The sequence below is a fragment of the Bactrocera neohumeralis genome, chromosome 6, assembly GCF_024586455.1.
Source record: "Bactrocera neohumeralis isolate Rockhampton chromosome 6, APGP_CSIRO_Bneo_wtdbg2-racon-allhic-juicebox.fasta_v2, whole genome shotgun sequence".
In the NCBI taxonomy this organism is placed as follows: domain Eukaryota; kingdom Metazoa; phylum Arthropoda; class Insecta; order Diptera; family Tephritidae; genus Bactrocera; species Bactrocera neohumeralis.
The window spans coordinates 5,125,134-5,144,499 of record NC_065923.1 but is presented as its reverse complement, the minus strand read 5'-3'; the positions used below and the strand labels follow the sequence as shown (position 1 = coordinate 5,144,499).

At 32.7% G+C, this 19,366-nt stretch overlaps 5 protein-coding genes across 7 annotated transcripts; 3 read left to right on the top strand and 2 right to left on the bottom strand.

Moving 5' to 3' along the window:
* Positions 1-123: 123 nt before the first annotated feature.
* Positions 124-1,171, top strand: LOC126761245 (uncharacterized). The gene is made up of 2 exons (XM_050477243.1): positions 124-236; positions 318-1,171. The coding sequence occupies exons 1-2, from the start codon at positions 196-198 to the stop codon at positions 961-963; spliced, it is 687 nt and encodes a 228-aa protein (XP_050333200.1). The 5' UTR covers positions 124-195; the 3' UTR covers positions 964-1,171.
* LOC126761244 (ubiquitin carboxyl-terminal hydrolase 36) lies at positions 1,087-5,672 on the bottom strand. The gene is made up of 4 exons (XM_050477242.1): positions 4,892-5,672; positions 4,004-4,725; positions 2,033-3,769; positions 1,087-1,881 (listed from the first exon to the last, which is right to left on the bottom strand). Exons 1-4 carry the CDS (start codon positions 5,223-5,225, stop codon positions 1,543-1,545), a joined length of 3,132 nt encoding a protein of 1,043 aa, XP_050333199.1. The 5' UTR covers positions 5,226-5,672; the 3' UTR covers positions 1,087-1,542.
* A 1,177-nt stretch (positions 5,673-6,849) lies between these two features.
* LOC126761990 (claspin) lies at positions 6,850-10,316 on the bottom strand. Of its 2 annotated transcripts, XM_050478447.1 has the most exons (10): positions 10,148-10,316; positions 9,849-9,974; positions 9,706-9,776; positions 9,496-9,654; positions 8,919-9,431; positions 8,623-8,854; positions 7,810-8,558; positions 7,465-7,723; positions 7,084-7,410; positions 6,850-7,023 (listed from the first exon to the last, which is right to left on the bottom strand). In XM_050478447.1, exons 1-10 carry the CDS (start codon positions 10,226-10,228, stop codon positions 6,913-6,915), a joined length of 2,628 nt encoding a protein of 875 aa, XP_050334404.1. In that variant the 5' UTR covers positions 10,229-10,316; the 3' UTR covers positions 6,850-6,912. The 2 variants fall into 2 exon arrangements, with proteins under 2 accessions (XP_050334404.1, XP_050334405.1); XM_050478448.1 differs by lacking the exons at positions 9,849-9,974; positions 10,148-10,316 and having other exon boundaries at positions 9,496-9,638; positions 9,706-9,778.
* A 2,318-nt stretch (positions 10,317-12,634) lies between these two features.
* On the top strand, positions 12,635-15,531 carry LOC126761590 (RING finger protein vilya). Its single transcript, XM_050477902.1, is given in 6 exon segments — positions 12,635-12,663; positions 12,713-12,752; positions 12,755-13,138; positions 13,296-13,447; positions 15,071-15,297; positions 15,356-15,531. Coding segments are annotated over 5 exon segments (771 nt in total). The 3' UTR covers positions 15,237-15,297; positions 15,356-15,531.
* Positions 15,532-15,714: 183 nt separating this feature from the next.
* LOC126762136 (uncharacterized) lies at positions 15,715-18,504 on the top strand. Of its 2 annotated transcripts, none has more exons than XM_050478668.1 (5): positions 15,715-15,993; positions 16,790-16,866; positions 16,988-17,335; positions 17,517-17,771; positions 17,836-18,504. In XM_050478668.1, exons 2-5 carry the CDS (start codon positions 16,844-16,846, stop codon positions 18,101-18,103), a joined length of 894 nt encoding a protein of 297 aa, XP_050334625.1. In that variant the 5' UTR covers positions 15,715-15,993; positions 16,790-16,843; the 3' UTR covers positions 18,104-18,504. The 2 variants fall into 2 exon arrangements, with proteins under 2 accessions (XP_050334625.1, XP_050334624.1); XM_050478667.1 differs by having other exon boundaries at positions 15,716-16,048.
* The last annotated feature ends 862 nt before the right edge of the window (positions 18,505-19,366 follow it).

Here is a 19,366-nt window from a genome sequence, read left to right as displayed (position 1 = left end):
AGCATTCCTCAAAATTATATCTTTTCCGCCGGTGCAACAAAAACAAATCCAAATGATGTATATTGTGAACAGCAACAGAAGTTATTAAGCATTTGGATTAATCGATTTTTCCAAAAATAAACAGCAAAATTTATCGATATTTGGAATATATTGCTTCAGACTGCAGTCGAGTTTATAAAAAGTAAATGTGCTATAATGAGGAAAAAAGAAATTGTGTTTGATTCACTAAAAAGGAAGTTAGTACATTGCAAATATATTTATTATTATAGATGAGATATATATGTATTTATGTAATAATTATTAACGTTTTTATTCAGAGACTTTTTGACTGGTTTCCAAAAACGAAAAAATGAACGTCGAGCTCGTGCCAAAGAACAACTTGAGCGTGACATTAAAGAGGAACGCAAGAGGATCAGAAATGATATTAAAAACAGCATGGCGAATATGAAGAAAACATTTCAACCACTTGTCCTGGATCCCGAAATAGAGGAAAAGGTACTAGAAAAGGAGTATGAAGACGATGAGGTCGAAATAAATGTTATAGAGTTGGCACCAGGAAATAAAAACTTGGATGAAGAAAGCGATAATGATTCTAACTCAAGCGAATCCACTGAGAAAGACTCCCATATAAATTCTATACCAGGAATGGAATTCAATGTTGAATCAGTAGAAAAAGAAAAGGAGAAAAAGCCAAAACAAGTAGACAACCCATTGTCAGAGTTAGGAAAAATAGGAAACAAAAAAACTTTAGATAGATTAAAGAAAAAGAAAGCATTAAAAGAATTTAAAAAAAGCAAAATTTTCAAACAAAAAGAGCGAGCGGATAAGAAGAAACAACACAAAACTAGACGTGGACTGAAGCATTCTAAATCTAAGCCAAATGAAAATGGTACATTTGGAAATAAAAATAAACATAATCGGTTCAGGCGAGGCCATTCTTCAGGACGAGGAAAACGGAGATAGTATAATACCACATACTTATAATCTTTAATTAAATCGGGCCTTTGTTATTCAAGTCAAAAATAAATCGGAGGTTTCAGCGAAACTTACATATGCTACCTTCAGCATTAAAAAATCAAATGCAACTTTATATATGTATATAATAATATTTATGTTTTATTTTAATTGAAACCTTAAAAAATGATTAAAATTTCATCTATTGTACAATATAGTCTTTTGTTCACAATTTATGTGGAACTTTCAACTTCAGTTGTAAGTAAACAACTATTGTTTATTATAAAGCAAGATTAATGATGGAAATTATAAGTGGTGGTACAGTTATATAATATGCAGTGTCCCGAAGAAATCGCAAAAATTTACAAGTAGATAATGCAATTTCCCCTACTCTATTAAATACATTCCTACTTAATATTATATACTTTCTGCACTGTGTGCTAGTTTCTTATTTTTACTTAATAAATATTTTTTACTGCGTCTCTGTCAAAGGATAATTTCTATTCAGCTATTTTAATCGAGCAGTCACTTAAGTTATATTGAAAAATAATTAATATTTATAGTTACAGAAATCATTTTATTGCTATGTTATGAGTTCCGTCGTGTATAACTGTTATTCAATCTGTGATTGTTTCGCTTATAAGACATCGCAGTCATTCGCTGGAACTTTGAATTGAACCGTTGAAACTTGAATTTGCTGCGCTGGAATTGATGTCGAACATATCCGCTATAGTTTCTATTTGTGGCCCCGCTGGCTCTCCAACGCCTTTGATTTTCTTGTTCTTGAAACGGGTTACATCCCGGGATTCGATTATCTGATTGTGAAGATTCTTCTTTTTTAACTTTTTTCTGACGTCCACGGTCGATTTCAGCATCTTCATCGTTTTGCCAGTCGTGTTGCCGCTGCTGTTGGGCATCTATTTCCACCTTTTGTGAGATAAACAAATAAAAATAATTGGTGAGATTCAAAATTCAATAACAATAATAAGTTGGTTTTGCACAAAACAAGCATGTACATAAATATTCAGAAACACTAAAAACTATTCATATATTCTAAAATCCTCAAACAAACGTTTACCTCTTTAGATATTTTTGTTTGTTCTCCCTTCCACGAAAGTACGGGGACTCCATAGCCGCGATGAGACTGTTTCAACAAACCCGATACGGAATCTTCAGTTATATTGCTACATCTATATCCATTACCTGCAAAAGTCTTTTCAGACTTCACTTCTGATTTAGGCTTCGGACGTTTATTGAACGTGTCTAATGATTTCTTGGCGAATGGGTTCTTAACATTTTTTAAAACTTTTTTCTCCGGCGGACTGATACACGCAGTCACTGGCTGCAATGTAGTAACTTGCCATAAACCTGTTTTCGTTTTAATAACAGGTGGTGATGGTGGTGTAGAATGTGAACGTACAAACGGTGGACGAGATAAACTCGATGTCACTATATGATCATCACGTTCTTCCTCATCGTGTGATGATTTATTTATGAAATCTTCATCCTTGCTACTAACACATTTCTTTTGATTAAAAATTTCATCAAATATATCAACTTTATGTTTACCCTTTGAACGATTGGTATTTGTTTCGTCTGCTTTGTTGGTATTCAAATCAGTTTTGTATGTGATTGTTTGCTTAGGAGCAGGATTGCAATCATTTTCACTCAAAATAGCCATCTTTTTTTGCTTTACATTTTCTATGGATGTGATAGTGTTCTGTGAAGGGCTATCTATAGGTCGTTTAATAGCACTTTTGACATCTTTTTTTTTCTTTTCATTCTCTCCCGAACCTATCAATATATCTTTTATTTCTGACGCCGATTCTTCATCGGTTTCAGATTCATACGGCACAAGGCTCTTTAAAGGCGTGATTGAAATCGCAGAATATTTGGCAGGTTGATTTAAATTTTGATTTTGAACATCGGATAAAGTTGGCATACTAGGCAGGCTTCCACTTGCTTTATGTAGCGGTACCAGCTCTGAACTTTTACTACGCTTTTTTTCAATAGATAAAGTCACGTGGTTATCATTAGTTGATGAGTTTAATTTTTTCTCCACATCTTTATTATCATAGTGTTTTCCTTGCAGAATACTAGTGTTTTGTTCCGAAGGTCGTTGAATTATATTTCTATTTTCTGAATGCAAAGAGAATTTGGTTGACGGTGAATCACTCGATGTCAAAGGTGTGCTATTGGTTTGAGATTTGAAATTAAGCTGACGGTTCACGGATAACTTACTAGATATGGATCCATTACTAGTGGACGGTTTATTAATATATGAAGGTGATGATTTAATACCTCCGGTGAATAAATTACTGTCAAGATGTTGTTGTGAATTTGTTGAACTACTAATTTCCGAGGGGAATATATTTTCATTTTTTGTATAACCATTATGTTTTTGTGAATTTTCCTTAACAACTTCACTTATGCTGCTTGGCTCAGTATTACTTGGAATACGCTGGTGCTTATCGATTTCATAAAATATAATATAAGCATTGGTATTGCATACATTCTGTACGGAAACTGGGCGAACGTAGCTATCATCGTAATTGTAATAGGAGCCAGTTTCGGTCAAACCAATGGCAGTGTAATGACCACAATGTTGTGAAGCTCCTAAATGGGTAACCATAGCAACTAATTTGTAAGTTAATTGTTCGCCGACTTCTTTTCTAGAAACAAATTTAGATAAGTCGATTCGTGGTTTGATTGTAATTTGTTTATTAAGCTTGGTACCCATAACTGAAAACCGCTTTAACTGTATGCAAAGCACAATTGGTGCGCGCTCTAATGAAAATTGTTTGGTAGCAGAGACCTAAAAATGTGGAAAAGAGATGGAATTTATGAGACAGATATTAATAGATGTCCAGAACATATTTATTCAAAAATTGATTTTTATTAAATAAAATTATTAATAGATTAAAACTCAAATAATTATGTATATATGTGCACACATACATATGTATGCCTAAATATAATATAAAATTTAGTCAATTTGTTTCTCATTTTTCTTAAAATTAATTAAGAAAGATACATATCACATACTCACTTTTTTTTTGCAAGATTCGCATTTATATCCCATATCTTCAAGACGTTCTCTGGAAAAATAGCCTTCTAAGGCTTCTTCAATTGTATCTGCTTTTCTTATATCTAATAGTAAATCTTGAAAATGTTGGAAAGTTACAGACACATGCCCACATGCTAAACATCGTACAGCAGATTTTAAATAACCCCCCAGGATCTGGTTAAGCGGTGTGGTTTCTTTGCTATATTGATCTAATTCTTTGTAATTTCGAAAACGGGTAAGGAAACACTTCTCCATTGCCTCCACTAAATATCTGAGAAATTCATGTGCATCCTCTTGTCTGCCCATAAGTAGGTGTTTACAAATAAACTTAAGTTTTGAATAAACCAAGTATGGGCGAATCGCTGATTGATTATTCTGTGATGCCTCCAAAGTTTTAATCATTGCACAAATTATGCAATTTTCCGAGGAATTGCATTCGTCTATATGTTTGGCATCTGAAATTAGCCAGTTCGCCATAGAGGGTACATGAAATAGGGCTTGTAATGTGGAATTCAGGTAGCACGTATTTCCGACATTCATCATACCGACTCCGACATGCCACTTACGTACTGAATTTTTCCAACCAATTATAACATTTTCTCGTGGATACAACACTCGCTTTGGTTGTGGCAACTCGTTAGGATTTTGTCGCTTTGGAGTTCCCACAACACCATTCGGCGGCGCTGCATTAGTAGTAAATGAGTCTGTTTTGGATGATGAAATATAAATATCAAGGAATTGTTAATTATTTATTTGTACAATTGAATTTATTTTTTATTAATGACAAATGTTCAAATCAATATATACAAAAAATCGTATTGTTTGATAATATATAGTATGTATGTATGTACATATATACTATTAACTTACCATTTTGTTCCGAATTTTTCCCAAGAGAGAGGTAATCATAGTTTGAATTTTTATTAGTTGTATTGGCTTTTAATATATCATATTTTGATTTTAGTGCGCCTAAAACAGATTGGCCGTAGTTTGTTACCTCCTCGTATTCTATTTTCGATAGTAACACACGTTTTGCTGTGACAGCAAGTTTTGCTTGTAGGCATCCATCATCATCGGCATTGTAGTTGTCGCCCACACCTCCTGTTTTACAAATGTTTCTGCCATTGCTTGAATACCCATTTCCCAGTGATTCCCGCAAAACTGCGCTAACGTTAGCCACTGGTTCACACACTGAAACTGGCATGGGTATAAAGTAAATTTATGGCGGAATTCCAATTTACACAGATCTAATCAAACAGCCTTTTAATGACTGCCGCTTATATTTGATGTAGTCAATTTTATTTTAATTACAACTTTACGTCGTAAACGAGACCTTTAGCATTTGCGTGTCTGTATATTACAGAATGTATACCCAATTTTTTTCTGGGTTTATCAAATTTTCTCTCGATAACACTTTTATGGAACTTCATAAAATATCACTTGCTCCAATCAAATTTTTCTTTAAATTAAAAATATTAAAAACAAAAGCGGTTCACCGAAGTTATTTTTAACAATTCGAAATCGCTTTTCCGATTTTGCAAATGTCGAAAACTTAGCCGCTGTGTGTTTTGTTTCCAATATATTTTCCCCTATTGTTTCCGATAAAAACGCGACAAAAGCCACATGCGTGTTATTCAACTATACACGATGGTATTTTTAGCATTGCCAGAGAAAATTATTATTTCTTAACAAATGTTTAGAAAAACGGGTACACAAATTCAATATTAATTTTAGAACAATTTCTGAATCAGTTCGAACTAAAATATAAATAAGTTGATCCACGTGATAGCTGTAACTTTAGAGGAATTACAACTAATGCCAACGGCAATGGTAGATAAAAGATTTACCTGTGTGCCTTCTGACGTTGGTTATGAGAAACAGCTGATTTGGTTATTGTATGCATTCCACTTCGTGATCACTGTGGACCTAACTTTATACTAGGGTTTAGGACACTCGGATTATAAAATACTTATACATGCTTAAAATATGGCGTATTTAATTAAAAAACCTGCGAGGTTCAATTAGCCAGCACTCACCTTCTTTTTAGTACACAAGAAATGTTGACGGTGTGAACTCTTCATTAGCAATGTACTCACATTGTTACGGCGCGTAGTTGCCACATTTTTTCGTACAGTCATCCAAAAAAGAATACATATTTGTGCAGAAATGCTTTGATTTTGAAAGGACTTTTCTCTTAAACTATTTCAGCTTTTACACTGCAACCAAGCGTAACAATATGAAAATCTAATGTATTTTTATAAAAATTTTAACAATAAATTAATTTTGATATTAAAGTCTGAAAAAAAATTAAAATACCTCGCTTTTGAGCAGCCAAAAAAACTTGTATACTAACGTTGGCAACACTTTAAATGTAATTATCTGTTAAGTACCGTTATTTTGTCTGGTATTATTTAAATATAATCAAAATGATAAATTGTTTGTTATGCGAATTTATTTTATGTGGTTGTTTTTGAAGAAAAAATCGTGAATAAATATTTACAGGACCAGGTAGTCAAATATTGACAGGACATTCCATTTTAATAAGGAAGGCAAAGTTTTATATAAAAGTATTAGTTTTCCTTAAATAGTATAAAAATGTCAATTTATACAAACATTTTTTTAGTTTTCGAAGACATAGATATTTTGAATTTATTTCAATTACATTATGAACCTTAATAAAACACCACTTTCCTACTCAATTTTGGATGCAACTCAAAAGTTTTAATACTTAAGTCACTTCAAAGTAAATTACTTTTTTTTGGTTCATTGTGTAAAAAAAACTTAATTTTAAAGCAAAAAACTTTACTAATTTATTAAATGTACTACTATTTGTGCATGTGTTTTCTTAAATTTAATTCAAGTAAAAATAATGTTATGGACAAAAATAAAATTTACAATAATTTATCTATTAAAAATTCTCCCTTTTTTGTTTCGGTTTTAGCCTTCTTAATAATTTTGGTATCGATACCTCCATTCGTATCATCGGCCTTCCTTTTTAAAGTCTAACATAAATATGAGATAATCGTTAGATATTATATGATTAAGGTTATGTGATATTATACCTCATGTTCTTCGAAGGTTAATGTAGTAAAAACAAATTTGTTAGAATTTGTCGTTTTAACTCCTATTTTGTCTGGTGACGTATTTATATCGTTGCTACTGCTTTTAACCGAACATATTGTTTTCGATAAAACCTTTTTATTCCTTAGCAGAAATGAGCTTCGAGCTTTGGCGCTTTCAGTTTTGATAAGTTCTTTCGATATCAAAAATGGAGACTTCTCTTTTTCATCAGACCCATCGACGATAGATTTCGACACATTTATCCTTGTAACATTTCTAATGTCATTTATTTTGGAAGTAACATCCGATGTGCTCGCTTCTAAGATATTCTAAAAATAAAGTTTTTCTTAGTAATACCTACACCAAACTTATGAACAACATACTTCATTTAAAAAATGATCCTTAATCGCCTGTTCGCGTTCAAAACGAATTTTTCTCCATAAATGCTCGTTTTCATCATCACTACCTTCTTCTTCCGGTTTTGTTTCTGTGACATTATTTTGACTAATTTCAAGGTTGAAAGAATTGTCTAAATTTTTCCACCGAAATTTACGCTGTCGTTGTGCAGCTTCGTCTTCATCTTCAAATAGAATTTCCTGCAATTTATGTACTTGCCGCAAATCCTCGTCTAACATTTTACGCCTAGACATTTGTCACCAAAATTATAATAAATACAACTCGACAAATTACGTTCGTCAATACATTAATACCAGAAATTCAATACTCACGCATGTATTTTCCCTAGTTCATCTCTTATTTCCTCTTTGTCGAACACATCTTCGTCACCTACTTCATTCTCGTATTGATCCAAATTCTTTTCGTCTTCATCTGCGCTACCCCAATCGGATTCAGATAGTTCTGCCTCCCTTTCGAAAAAGGTTTCTGCTTTCTTTAAGCAGTCTTGCTTGGTCAATTCCACAGTTATTTCATTTTCTTCTGAGTCATAATCAATATAAGTAGCAGGCTCGTCATTAATGGATACATTTTTTTCGCTTGTGACCTCATTTGTGTCAGGGTCGTCGGACTCATCAGCCTCATCATCAGAGAAACCCAATTTCATTTTGGATTTCTTTATTTTCTTTGTAAACTTTTTAGTTCGTATATTTTTACCACTTGAACGTGGAGAATTTTCCTCACTTGATGATAGAATTTCATTGTCGATGATTTCTTTTGGTGTATTAGTCGGTTGCGTTTCAAAAGTGCCAGAACATAAATTTATTAATTGATCTGCTTCCTCATCTGGATTACATATTTGTGTTGCGGGTACTTGACTAATTACTGATGGATTAAAATGTTGGCATCCATTGGAATCGTCAGAGTCAAGTTCTATTCGCATACTGCCAACGTCTGACGGTTTAGAATCCCAGAGAGGTGTTTGGATTTTATCAATCGCAACGTCTTCATCATCAACTTCAGAATGCTCTTCTTGTACAGATTCTCCGTCGGTCTCGGATTCAGAGTTGTCAGAGCTATCGCGCTAGAATGAATATTACGAATCGATATAGCATTTATACATACATACTTTGCAAACACCTTCTTACCGATAGCTTATCCTCGTACTCCATAGAATCTTCAAAATATTTAGGATTATCAATAGCATTCTTCGTATTATTTTCCTCCATTTGTTTTTTCTTCAATTCTTCTCTACGCTTTTCCAAGATGATGGACTTCAGGTTGTCTTTCAATTTTAAAAACGATTCTCCAGGTTTTTTATTCGAATAAGGTTCAGCTTCATCAATTAGAGTATTTGTTTTACATTTCATTCTTTTAATTCTACAAAGATATTTTTTTATTCTTAGATGATGAAAGATATTAAATGCACTTTTGCACCACTCACCCAATAGTGTCATTAGTTTTAGGTTTATGGCAAGTGTTCGTCTTCATAAGTCTTTCCAGCAAACTATTAGCCCTGCTAATTGTTTTAGGGGTATCATTTTCAGTCGATATCAAATCGAATGTGATGTCCTGTTTTCCGTTTAATGTAGGACTCGCCTCTAATAGCTGAGGAACTTTTAAATTTGATTCTAATGGAAATTCTGTCCTTTCTTTGGGCATCAAAGTTTGATTTATGATATTTTTTAAATTTAAGTCCTTAGCTATATCATTCAGATTCAATTTTGGAAGCTCTACAATTTCCGTAATTACAATATTCGACACATTTTCACCTCGACATTTTTCATTTTCATTTGATTTGTTGAGTTTTTGAGGAAGGGTATTGGCTTTATTCCTGGTTTCATGTTCACTATTAGAAACCTTTTCCTCACAATTGCCGCCCTTTTGTTTTGAATCATCGGTGTTATCATCTTTGAAAAATTCAGATGCTTCTTTGGCTCTGTCTTCCATTAATTTCCTATATACATAGAAAAGAGATTAAAAATAAAACTATTTTTTTTTTTCTAATATACATGACTTACGAATAAATTTCTAATTCTTCTTTGGACATTTTCAAATTTTTTGATCTTCCCAAAGCTTCCGAAAAACCGTTCTCTTTGGCGGATTCACAAGGTTTAATAATAGTACGCCGACTAAGAAATTCCTTCAACGTATATTTTTTTGGCTTATGGTACGGAATGCTATACAATTAAATGTAAAAAATACGGTAGATAAAATCTCTGTGCTCTTACCTAAACTGAGCTTCTCTTTGTAAACGCTGTTGTTGGCTTTGGATGGCTTGCTTATCAGTTGGTATCGATAGCTATAAAATAAAATTATATATCAATAAAGAGGGAAATATATACATACATCCTTCTTAATTTTAATATTTTACCTTTTCCACCTGTTCCGAAACATGAGGAATACTTTCTTCCCCCACTTTGTGCGTTCCTTCATCAATTTCAAAAATATTATTTTGGTCCTCATTATTTATATTGTTGGTGTCATCATCTTCTATCTCCTACAAATTGTGAGAAATAATTACATTTGTTTTTTTTATAAACTTGCCATTATATGAAATTATAACGTAAAACCCTTCAATTCACAGTATTTTCTACAAAATGTGTGTTTTTGTTCTAGTTAGATTTTTTATTAAATTATATATTTTTATTATCTTTTATATGGATGTATTACCTTAAAATTACTTGAGTATGCAATGTTATCATCACTGCTTTCGTCAACCAGAGTTTTCTCCATTTTATTGCGATATTCCATTTATAATCCTTGTTTTATTGCCTAATTTTCCTATTTCGATTGCTCAAACACATTGATATGTTTACTAATATTTTCCTCACACTCAGCAAATTTCCCGCCTTATTTCACATAATACTTTATCGATAAAAATTAATAATCGGTAACTATAATAACATAACATATTAAGGTGATTCATTATTTTTTGGCAGACCGTAATATTACGTATGTAACATTAAAATGGAATTTAATATCAACATATTCAAAATAAATTTATAAATTTATGCACAGTTTAGGGGCGAAGGAAGCCGTGAAAATTAATTTTTTAATCGTCTTAATTTTACCGATATATAGAAAAATATGCAGGATGGAGCCATGTGTAGAAGTTCACGCATGTGAGGAAAGTTCCCATTCTCTTAGAATTAGCCTGAAACGACTTCTCGTCTTAGACCAAGTATCACTGGGTAGCCAAAAAACATCCGTTTGGAGGCGAACTAAAGTGAGAAGGCGAATCAGAGTTATGCGCTGTGCTTGGGACCACCACGTAAAAAAACACCCCCAACAAAAAGGCCACAACAGCCACGGATGAGAGACGACCACTGCAAACATATGAAGGATTACGATTAAGAGTGTGCACCTGGAATGTCCAGTCCATTAATTGAAATGTGCCGCCACCCAGCTGGTTGATGTCCTCGTAAGAGTTAAGGCTGACATCACCGATGTCCAAGAAGTGCGATGGACGGGACAATGACTTAGGCGAGTAGGCATTTACTACAGTGTTCATATAAAGGAGCAAATTCGGTGTACGATTCGTGGTGGGCGAGAGACTCCGTCGCCGAATCCTGGTATTCACCCCTCTGGATGAACGTCTAGCCCCAAAGCGCATCTAAGCCTCAAGAGAACCTCCAGAATAGCAATTTCCCGTCTGAAGAACAACAATGTGGCGTGCTATTTAAATACGTTGGCGAAGAACTGATAAGGAGCATGCATCAGCTTCTTTGTAGAATACGGTCGGACGAAAGTATGCCCGAAGATTAGAATTTAAGGGTGCTCTACCCAATTCACAAAAAGGGAGACCCCACAATCAGCGCCAACTACTGTGGGATAAGCCTCCTCAACATCGCATATAAGGTTCTATCGAATGTGAAGGGGACTCTCTATCGTGCGACTTCTTCAATATAAATAAGCAAATGGATTTGGTAGTGAACGAAGGCCAGACGAAATATCTCTTGTCATCAAACAAACAGTCGTTGCATTCGCGACTAGGCTCTTACGTCTATGTTGACAGTCATAACTTAGATCGTCTATCTTGCAACTAGCTCTAACACTTCTTCAACGGCGAATGCCATAGTCACTGAAACGATGAGCTATAAAAGATATACGACAACATTGACATAATTCAGCGAATTAAGAGACAGCGGCTACGCTGGCTAGATCATGTCGTCCGAATGGATGAAAACACTCCAGCTATGAAAGTATTCGACGCAGTACCCGCCGGGGGAAGCAGAGGAAGAGGAAGGCCGCCGTTGGAAAGACCAGGTGGAGAAGGACCTGGCTACACTTGGAATCTCCTACTGGCGCCAAACAGCGAAAAGGAAGAACGACTGGCGCGCTGTTATAAACTCGGCTATAACCGCATAAGCGGTGTCTACGCCAATAAAGAAGGAGAAATCCGTATTTACAGTGTCTTTTTTAGGAAACAAAAAACTGATTCATGCAATGGCAGTCTTTGGCCGTGCTTTAAAAAAAATAACCCTGATCTACTCTGGTGACCTTCGAACTCGCATCAAAAAGTTAACTTAAAAAAATTCAAAAAAAAAAATCATTAATGAAAAAACGACTTTCCATTTACCGATTTGTTATCTTCGCGTCAAAATAAGTCGATTACAAAAAAAACTATACATTTACCAAAATTATAACTTTTTATACACAATAAATAATATACATAAATATATAAATAAATATTTATAAACAATAAATAATATATATAAATATATAAATTCAGTTAATATTTCATATAAAAGAAATGTTTAAATTTGGTTAATATCTCGGAAGATGATTATTGTACAACATTTTGCTTCTGTTTGCTTTCCATAGCAACGAAAACTTTATTATAATAACGTCCTTTTTTGAGTACGTTCTCAAAAACTTTTTTTTTATCAATAAAATTAAAAGTCTGCAGCAAATTGAAGCCAAATTCTATTGTAAAGCATTATAACCGAATTCATACTTTAACAACGAAGCGAAGAAAGTCAAGGATATACCAGAAAAAAGTCTCTGTTGCTTAGCAATGCGTAAAAAGATGAGAGTTGTCCAATATTTTGCTCGCCAAATAATCATACAAAAGAATATATCGAACTTTGCTGCCAAAGCGAAAGTCTGAAGCAAAGCGAATCCAAAGTTGTATGTGAATCAGGCATTAGAGTAAAAATGCACAGATCAACTGTGATGTTTATCTTGTGAAAACTGAGCTTAACATTCGTTAACGGACATAATTTATACAAACAGTTATAGAACCAGTTACATCTTTAAATTTGAATTACTGAAATAAAAACTATGGAAAGAGAATCGTTCGAGGATCTTAATACAAATTCAAATTTAAAATTGCCAAAAGATGTGGGTTTATATTGGATACACTGCAACCGTTGCTTAGAATTATATATACGAAAGCGAAGGAGAATATTCTTGCTCTCTTGTAATCATATGATATGCGAAAAATGTGCAACAACGCTCGCTATTAATAATATAAATGTGTCCAGTGAAGTAAATTGTCCAATTTGTAATAAAACACAGCGTTATCGAGTATTATGCAACGTTATGCCAGCACATGCAAAGGAGCTTTTAAATCCTGAACCATGGCGTGAACCAAATGAACGCATCTTGAGTTTTCAGGCAAAACAGCGAGAAAGTTTTAAAAAAGGAATGTTTCGTAAAGTATGTCACCGAATAATTACTAATCCTCTATTTAATGTAAATTCTTAATTTATTATTTGTTATTTTTTTTATCATAATAATGTTGAGCTTTAATGAAATGTTTTTTATGATAGTACTCATACCAAAATACATTTATATTTATTTATTTAATTTTCAGCGAACTGAAATGGAAAGAGTTAAAAGAAAGTGTAATGCTTTGGAGATTAGTTCAAAGCAGAAATACGAAAAATACGAGCAGCTGCGATATGAGCGTAAACAATTGGAAAGGGAGGTACTTAAAATAAAGAAATTTGAATTGCAGCCTAACAGGTTTGTAACATATAATATAAACAATTAAAGTAAGTTAGTAAGTAAGGAGTTTGTAATAATCAGAGTGGTGAATTTTTTAATAAAAAAAAATGGATAATCAAAATGGTGGAACTCGAAGTACGCAAACGTGAAAAAATGTAAATTTTAAAACAATTTATCTTTTTATTAATTATTTATTAATTTTTAATTGTAAGTTTGGTATTATTTTTTCGGTATTTACGGTTTAAAATTAAAAACAATTTTTTAATGCGATTTCTTTAATTAATTTTTGTTTTAATCCGGTTTGTGGTAGTAAAATAATTTTTGATTAAGATTTTTGGGATTAGAAAAAGAATTTAATTCAAAAAGTAATTTGATTATATGCACGAAAACTTCAATGTGTTTGTTCCATTTGTTAATTTATGTGTGGATTTAATTTCAAGTCAAACGGACAGGAAAAATTTTCATCACCTTATGATTTCAAGTATACTTTATCGTTGCATATCACGTATACATATACATATGTATCCAACACTGTTATTTATATAATGATTTCACCTTAGAAAGCAAATTCGCTTTTATCAAAGTAAAACGGATTTATATTATTTTGACGATTTGTTGTGTCAGACAGTGTACGAGGTGTGTTCAAAAATTAACGGATTATTTGTCCCATTAAAGTGGTTCCATGGGCTTCCTAGAGCAAAAAATTTCTACTTTCAATATTTTTTTTCACATAAAAAATGAAATATTGTATCAAACTTTTTTCTATTTTACAAAGATTTTGTGCAATTTTCAATGAAAAATATTCAAAACTCGGCTACGATGTCATCGCCGGCAGTTTCTCGAAAAAAGTGCTTCCGAGTTGACAGCAGAGCTTCTTACAGGATTATTAAAAGTAAAAAGAATAAAATACGTGTTTTAATTAAGACCATAAACTAGGTATTGGACGAAAGAAAAACAAAAAAAGTGTGTGTTTTTGCGCGCACATTTTGATAAAAAAAATACAAGACCTGTGTAAAATTTCATCAAGATCGGTTGAGCATAATTAGTCCCTATTCGATTTTATGCACTTATGCCAGCGCTTCTTAAACTCGATTTTTGTGATAGCCTTTAATGCTTCAGCGGTGCGCTTTCAATGTCATCTTTGCTCGTAACACGACGGCCCTTCAAGGTTCTTTTTATTTTTGAATACAGTTTGAATACAGGAAAAAGGCACACTGAGCCTTGTCGGGTGAATGTGGAGCCTGGAATATTGGTTTTGGTTCACGAACAAATTCTTTGATCCATTTCTTTTAGCAAAACAAAGTAAGCAACGAATACAGCTAAAATTGTATTGTATTTTAGGGGTATTTATATCACCATAATAAAAAAATTGATGATCGGACTCTCCAACCCCACATATTTTTAATTTTTAAATTTCCGTTGTTTTTTGAACACACACACGTTCACACCATTGCAATCGAGGTCACGTTTGCTGCTTAAATCTTTTGTGTATGAGAACACGTTTCAAGATAGTAGTTTCAAAAATAATGAAAATAATTGCAATATGTAAATTCTGAATTACTTTTCATATATTTTTTGTTGCAAGTAAACATTAAAGATAAATCTTATTTTATTCCACTTTTATTTCTTTTTGAATTTCAGTAAATATTTTCAAGCAACAGAAGGAGATATGTCTACCAATGGTATGTTCAATCTTAATACCTTTACCGGAGTTAAGCGAGCAAACACTAATACACATCCCCGTATAGGTAGTCATAATGTATCAGACACAGCGCTAAATAAATCATTTTCATTAAATATATTTTAAAAAAATTCCTATGAAATGTTATTAAAAATATGGAATATTAAGACTCCCATTTTAGGTGCAGGTAATATTTTCCACATTAAAGGTAATTGAGTTATATCAATGTTTTTTTTTGTTTTTAGCAACTAAATAGCAAATCCAATTCTGAAGTGAATCGAAGAGGTGTCATATTATTGGCATTATTGGAGTTTTACTACGAAGGGCTTATTCCACATAACAATCAAAACATTTTAGTTCTTAAACTTATATTAGTAAAATTACGTTTCAAAGACTGTAAGAGATATAAATGTAAAATAAAGATTTTTCATAGCGATTAATTTAGGTTTCTTATGATAAAGTTAAACAAAGCGCAACAAATAACCGGTTACTTTTAGCAATAATAAGTTAAGGCTTAGAGCTTGGGATTATTAAGTTTGGCGTACAAAACTGGTTTCCAAATGCATTTTATGTTTAAAGCTAAAAGCGCCGTCTTTCTGCTTGATGATATTAGAGTTGACGCTGAACGCGTAGGTTCTTATAACCTGGCAATAATAAAAAGCTTTCGGTTATAGAAATAAGAAAATGGAGAATAGTTAGTTTGTTGATACATATACAGCGAACAAAGTAGACATAAGATTTGCGAAAATATTTTCTGCTACTTTTAGGAGTGTTTTAAAATATATAAAACATAAATAAATAAGTTTAAAATCGACTGAAATTCTAGGTGTAAGGTGTTCAAACCGAGATTTCAATATTTAACCTTGATGGCGAGTTGAAATCTGTGAGTGTTTACTTTAGTTTACAAGTGTTTGTTGGTGCTATTTTAAAATTATTACGTAAGTATACCATATAAAAAGGAACTATTCATATATTTTGTATATACTACATGCAAACATGCAAAAACACGTAGGTGGGGGCGTATGTGCGAAAGATTTATTTTCCGCCTATATTTAAAACATTTTAGATTGATTAATTTGGCATAAAGTTTTCACTGAACCTTTGTCAGTTTGGAAGTGTATAACTCATATAGTTATTCATATGCATGTATGAACACATGTTAAACAGCTATTTTATGCGTATTTTCATACTTATGTATGTATATATGTATGTATGGGGTATATACATATAGATAAGTGGGCAGACAATGCATTTGCTTTGCTTACATTTATATTGCATATAATACTCTATTTGTATCCTGTTACTATTTTTTTAATATACATACATATGTATATACGATTTAAATTATTAAAAATTAAAATTCATTTCAAAAGGTAAAATCCACTTGCAAATTCCTCTGTCGTTATTAAAATACATACATACAGATAAACGTATAAAATTATGTATGACTGCTTCCTCATGCATTGTTTCTTGCGATTTTCATACCCACGTATGAATATGTCATCTACGAATATATTTTTAGTTTCACACATGTACATATGTATGTTTAGTTTTTGAAGTTATTTGCAGGTTTAACACCTGCTTCCTTGATTACTTCTTTAAGATTGATTGCTAATTATATAGTAAATCTGACTATAAACTTTTACTAACACACGTATGAATAAAAAATGTCCTTCCAGGTCCTTGCTACATTCATGCGGCACAACTAAAATAAGGAAATATACACAGACATAATGCACGAGAGACGAGTTGAGAAGTAAGTGCGACATATAATTTTTAGTTTTTCCAATTGAATTTTCATTAATATACCATAGGTAATTTGTATATCTCCTGATACATAAAAAGTTAAATCGATTAAATTATCTGTACTCCTTTAGAATTAAAGGTGGCCATTATGTTGCAACACACAGTCAACCCGTGCGATACCCTGCATATACGCATTCTAATCGCGCTTACTCTACTGATGGTGAAGAATCACATAATGCAGCATCAGCGGCGGGATATACAGTTACACAAGAATATCCATACAGTTCTGCGCGCAAAACAAATTTATATCAAAACCAGCAAAGTCCACCAGAAGAGAGTAGTGCAATTTATAATCAAAAATGGTCAAATGGATCACCGCAAGCCCGCGCATTTTCTACTCTTACTTATGACCAAGGGGGTGATGTAAGCAGTGAAATTTATGTGACTAGTGCTGCTTATAAAGAACCTTCAGAAATAAGGTGAATATAAAATAGTAAATAGAGTAATTTATAAAACTAATAAAGCTTTGTTGCTCCTAGACAAAATAATCTGCGTACAAATGAACTTTATTTATGAATAATTACTTTAGAAATATACCAATAGGAATCTTATAATTTTTTGTTTCTGTGCTTATTTGTTTCCTTTTTATTCCATCAACAGTCGGTATAGTCATCGACCACAATCTCGTGCGGCATCACATAGTGTTTACTCGATGGCAAGCACGGCAAAGACGGGACCAAGTGTTCATTCAACAACGAAAAGAGGCGTAAAAATAGATGCGATGTCAGCGCCAAACCCTTTTTGCCCTAATATAAAAGGAGTTTGCTGTCTTATGTTGCTTTTGAATCTGGGCTTGATTCTCGTAACCTTGGGTTTTGTGATTGTTGTGCAATTTTATGATCCTTTATATGTGTGGTATGCATTTGATAGTTTCATTAATTTTTCATTTTCTTTATTATACCTCAATTTCTTTTTGTAGGATACTTGGGATTATATTTTTAATTTTTGGATTCCTCACTCTCATTGGGTGCATGATATATTGCGTGCATGTTTGCAGAGACGCCAAAACACCTTCTCAAGTGCGTAATGAAAATCTTTACTGGACAAGACATTGGCAAAATAACATCGGTTATATACCTACCAAAGAGATTTCTTACAAAGGGAACAAATATGACGGTTATTCAGACCATTATTCGATAAGCAAAGTTAGTGGAAAATACTCAGATCGCGGTAGCAATCATTATTAAAAATGCGGATATATTATAAAGGTGTTCATGATTACGAAACTAATATTAATATTCGATTAATTTAATCAGTTGTGAATTATTAAAATATACACCCATAGTTACAGTTGAAAGTGAAATGCATTTTAAAGTTAGTGGGGTACATTAAAAAAAAACTTGTATATCTACAATTTCCAATATTAAAAAGGATCTAATTTTATTTTTAACTATGGGTCAATGAATTATATTTAAACCATACTCAAATGTATTAAAACAGGACCAACTTGTGTTATAAGTTGGACTTTAACGTTGTTGTACTTACAGTTAATAAGTTTTCACACCTATGTATTTTATCTATATACTTTATTTAAATACATATATACAAAATATAAAACACTTATTAACACAGCACGATATACATATAAGCACTTGTTATGAATATTAGGGTCGTTGTGATTGGTATTAATTAACTGGACAATGTAATATGTTAAATCAAAGGAATCCAAAAGCCTTCATACAGAATGAAAACATCTAAGGATTTTCAAAATTTTCATTATTAGGAAGATAAGCGTGATGATACATGTCATGTATTAAAGTTTTATTAGTCTTATATATCTTAGCCATACCTCGATAAACTACATATGTAGACTAGTTTCATTAACTCAAATTAAAAGAGCTTATCCTTTTTTACTTTTTCGGCACATTCACTTTAATATGTCAATGGCTGTCAATTTCACACCCACTGACACACAGCCCTATTACAATTGTTCATGATTTTCTTCTTATAATAATAACGTTGTTTTTATTATTGTGGTTTAGATTCGTCCTCTGTCGACGAACAAAAACCAAACTCTATAAGTTACTCATTATTCCCGTCCTGCAGAGGCGTGGACGATAACAACATTTGATGAGTCGACGTTACGAGTTTTCGCGAGAAAGGTTCTGCGAAAGATTTATAGTCCTTTGCGCGTTGGCCACGCGAATATCTCATTTGAAGGAACGATGAGCTGTATGATATACATATGTACATATGTATGTATATGACGACATTGACATGGTTTAGCGAATTAAGAGACTGCGGTTGCGCCGGCTAGGTCATGTCGTACGTATGGACGAAAACACTCCAGCTCTGAAAGTATTGGAAAGACCAGTTGGAGAATGACCTGGCTTCGCTTGGTATTTTCAATTAGCGGCACATTGTGAAAGAAGATACGACTGGCGCGCTGTTGTTAACTCGGCTATTATCGCGTAAGCGGTGTCTACGCCAGTAAAGTAGTAGAAGTTTAT

What these genes read in the sequence shown, in the direction of transcription:
- LOC126761244 (XM_050477242.1), bottom strand. Translation starts at nt 5,225, where the DNA reads ATGCCAGTTTCAGTGTGTGAACCAGTGGCTAACGTTAGCGCAGTTTTG. An exon ending in GAAAAATTCGGAACAAAATG is followed by an intron (nt 4,726 to 4,891) that starts GTAAGTTAATAG and finishes CATCCAAAACAG; the next exon opens with ACTCATTTACTACTAATGCA. An exon ending in GCGAATCTTGCAAAAAAAAA is followed by an intron (nt 3,770 to 4,003) that starts GTGAGTATGTGA and finishes CCACATTTTTAG; the next exon opens with GTCTCTGCTACCAAACAATT.
- LOC126762136 (XM_050478668.1), top strand. Translation starts at nt 16,844, where the DNA reads ATGCACGAGAGACGAGTTGAGAA. An exon ending in AAAGAACCTTCAGAAATAAG is followed by an intron (nt 17,336 to 17,516) that starts GTGAATATAAAA and finishes TTCCATCAACAG; the next exon opens with TCGGTATAGTCATCGACCAC. An exon ending in TATGATCCTTTATATGTGTG is followed by an intron (nt 17,772 to 17,835) that starts GTATGCATTTGA and finishes TTCTTTTTGTAG; the next exon opens with GATACTTGGGATTATATTTT.
- LOC126761245 (XM_050477243.1), top strand. Translation starts at nt 196, where the DNA reads ATGAGGAAAAAAGAAATTGTGTTTGATTCACTAAAAAGGAA. An exon ending in TTTGATTCACTAAAAAGGAA is followed by an intron (nt 237 to 317) that starts GTTAGTACATTG and finishes GTTTTTATTCAG; the next exon opens with AGACTTTTTGACTGGTTTCC.
- LOC126761990 (XM_050478447.1), bottom strand. Translation starts at nt 10,228, where the DNA reads ATGGAATATCGCAATAAAATGGAGAAAACTCTGGTTGACGAAAGCAGT. An exon ending in TTTCGGAACAGGTGGAAAAG is followed by an intron (nt 9,777 to 9,848) that starts GTAAAATATTAA and finishes TTTATTTTATAG; the next exon opens with CTATCGATACCAACTGATAA. An exon ending in AGGATCATTTTTTAAATGAA is followed by an intron (nt 7,411 to 7,464) that starts GTATGTTGTTCA and finishes CTTTATTTTTAG; the next exon opens with AATATCTTAGAAGCGAGCAC.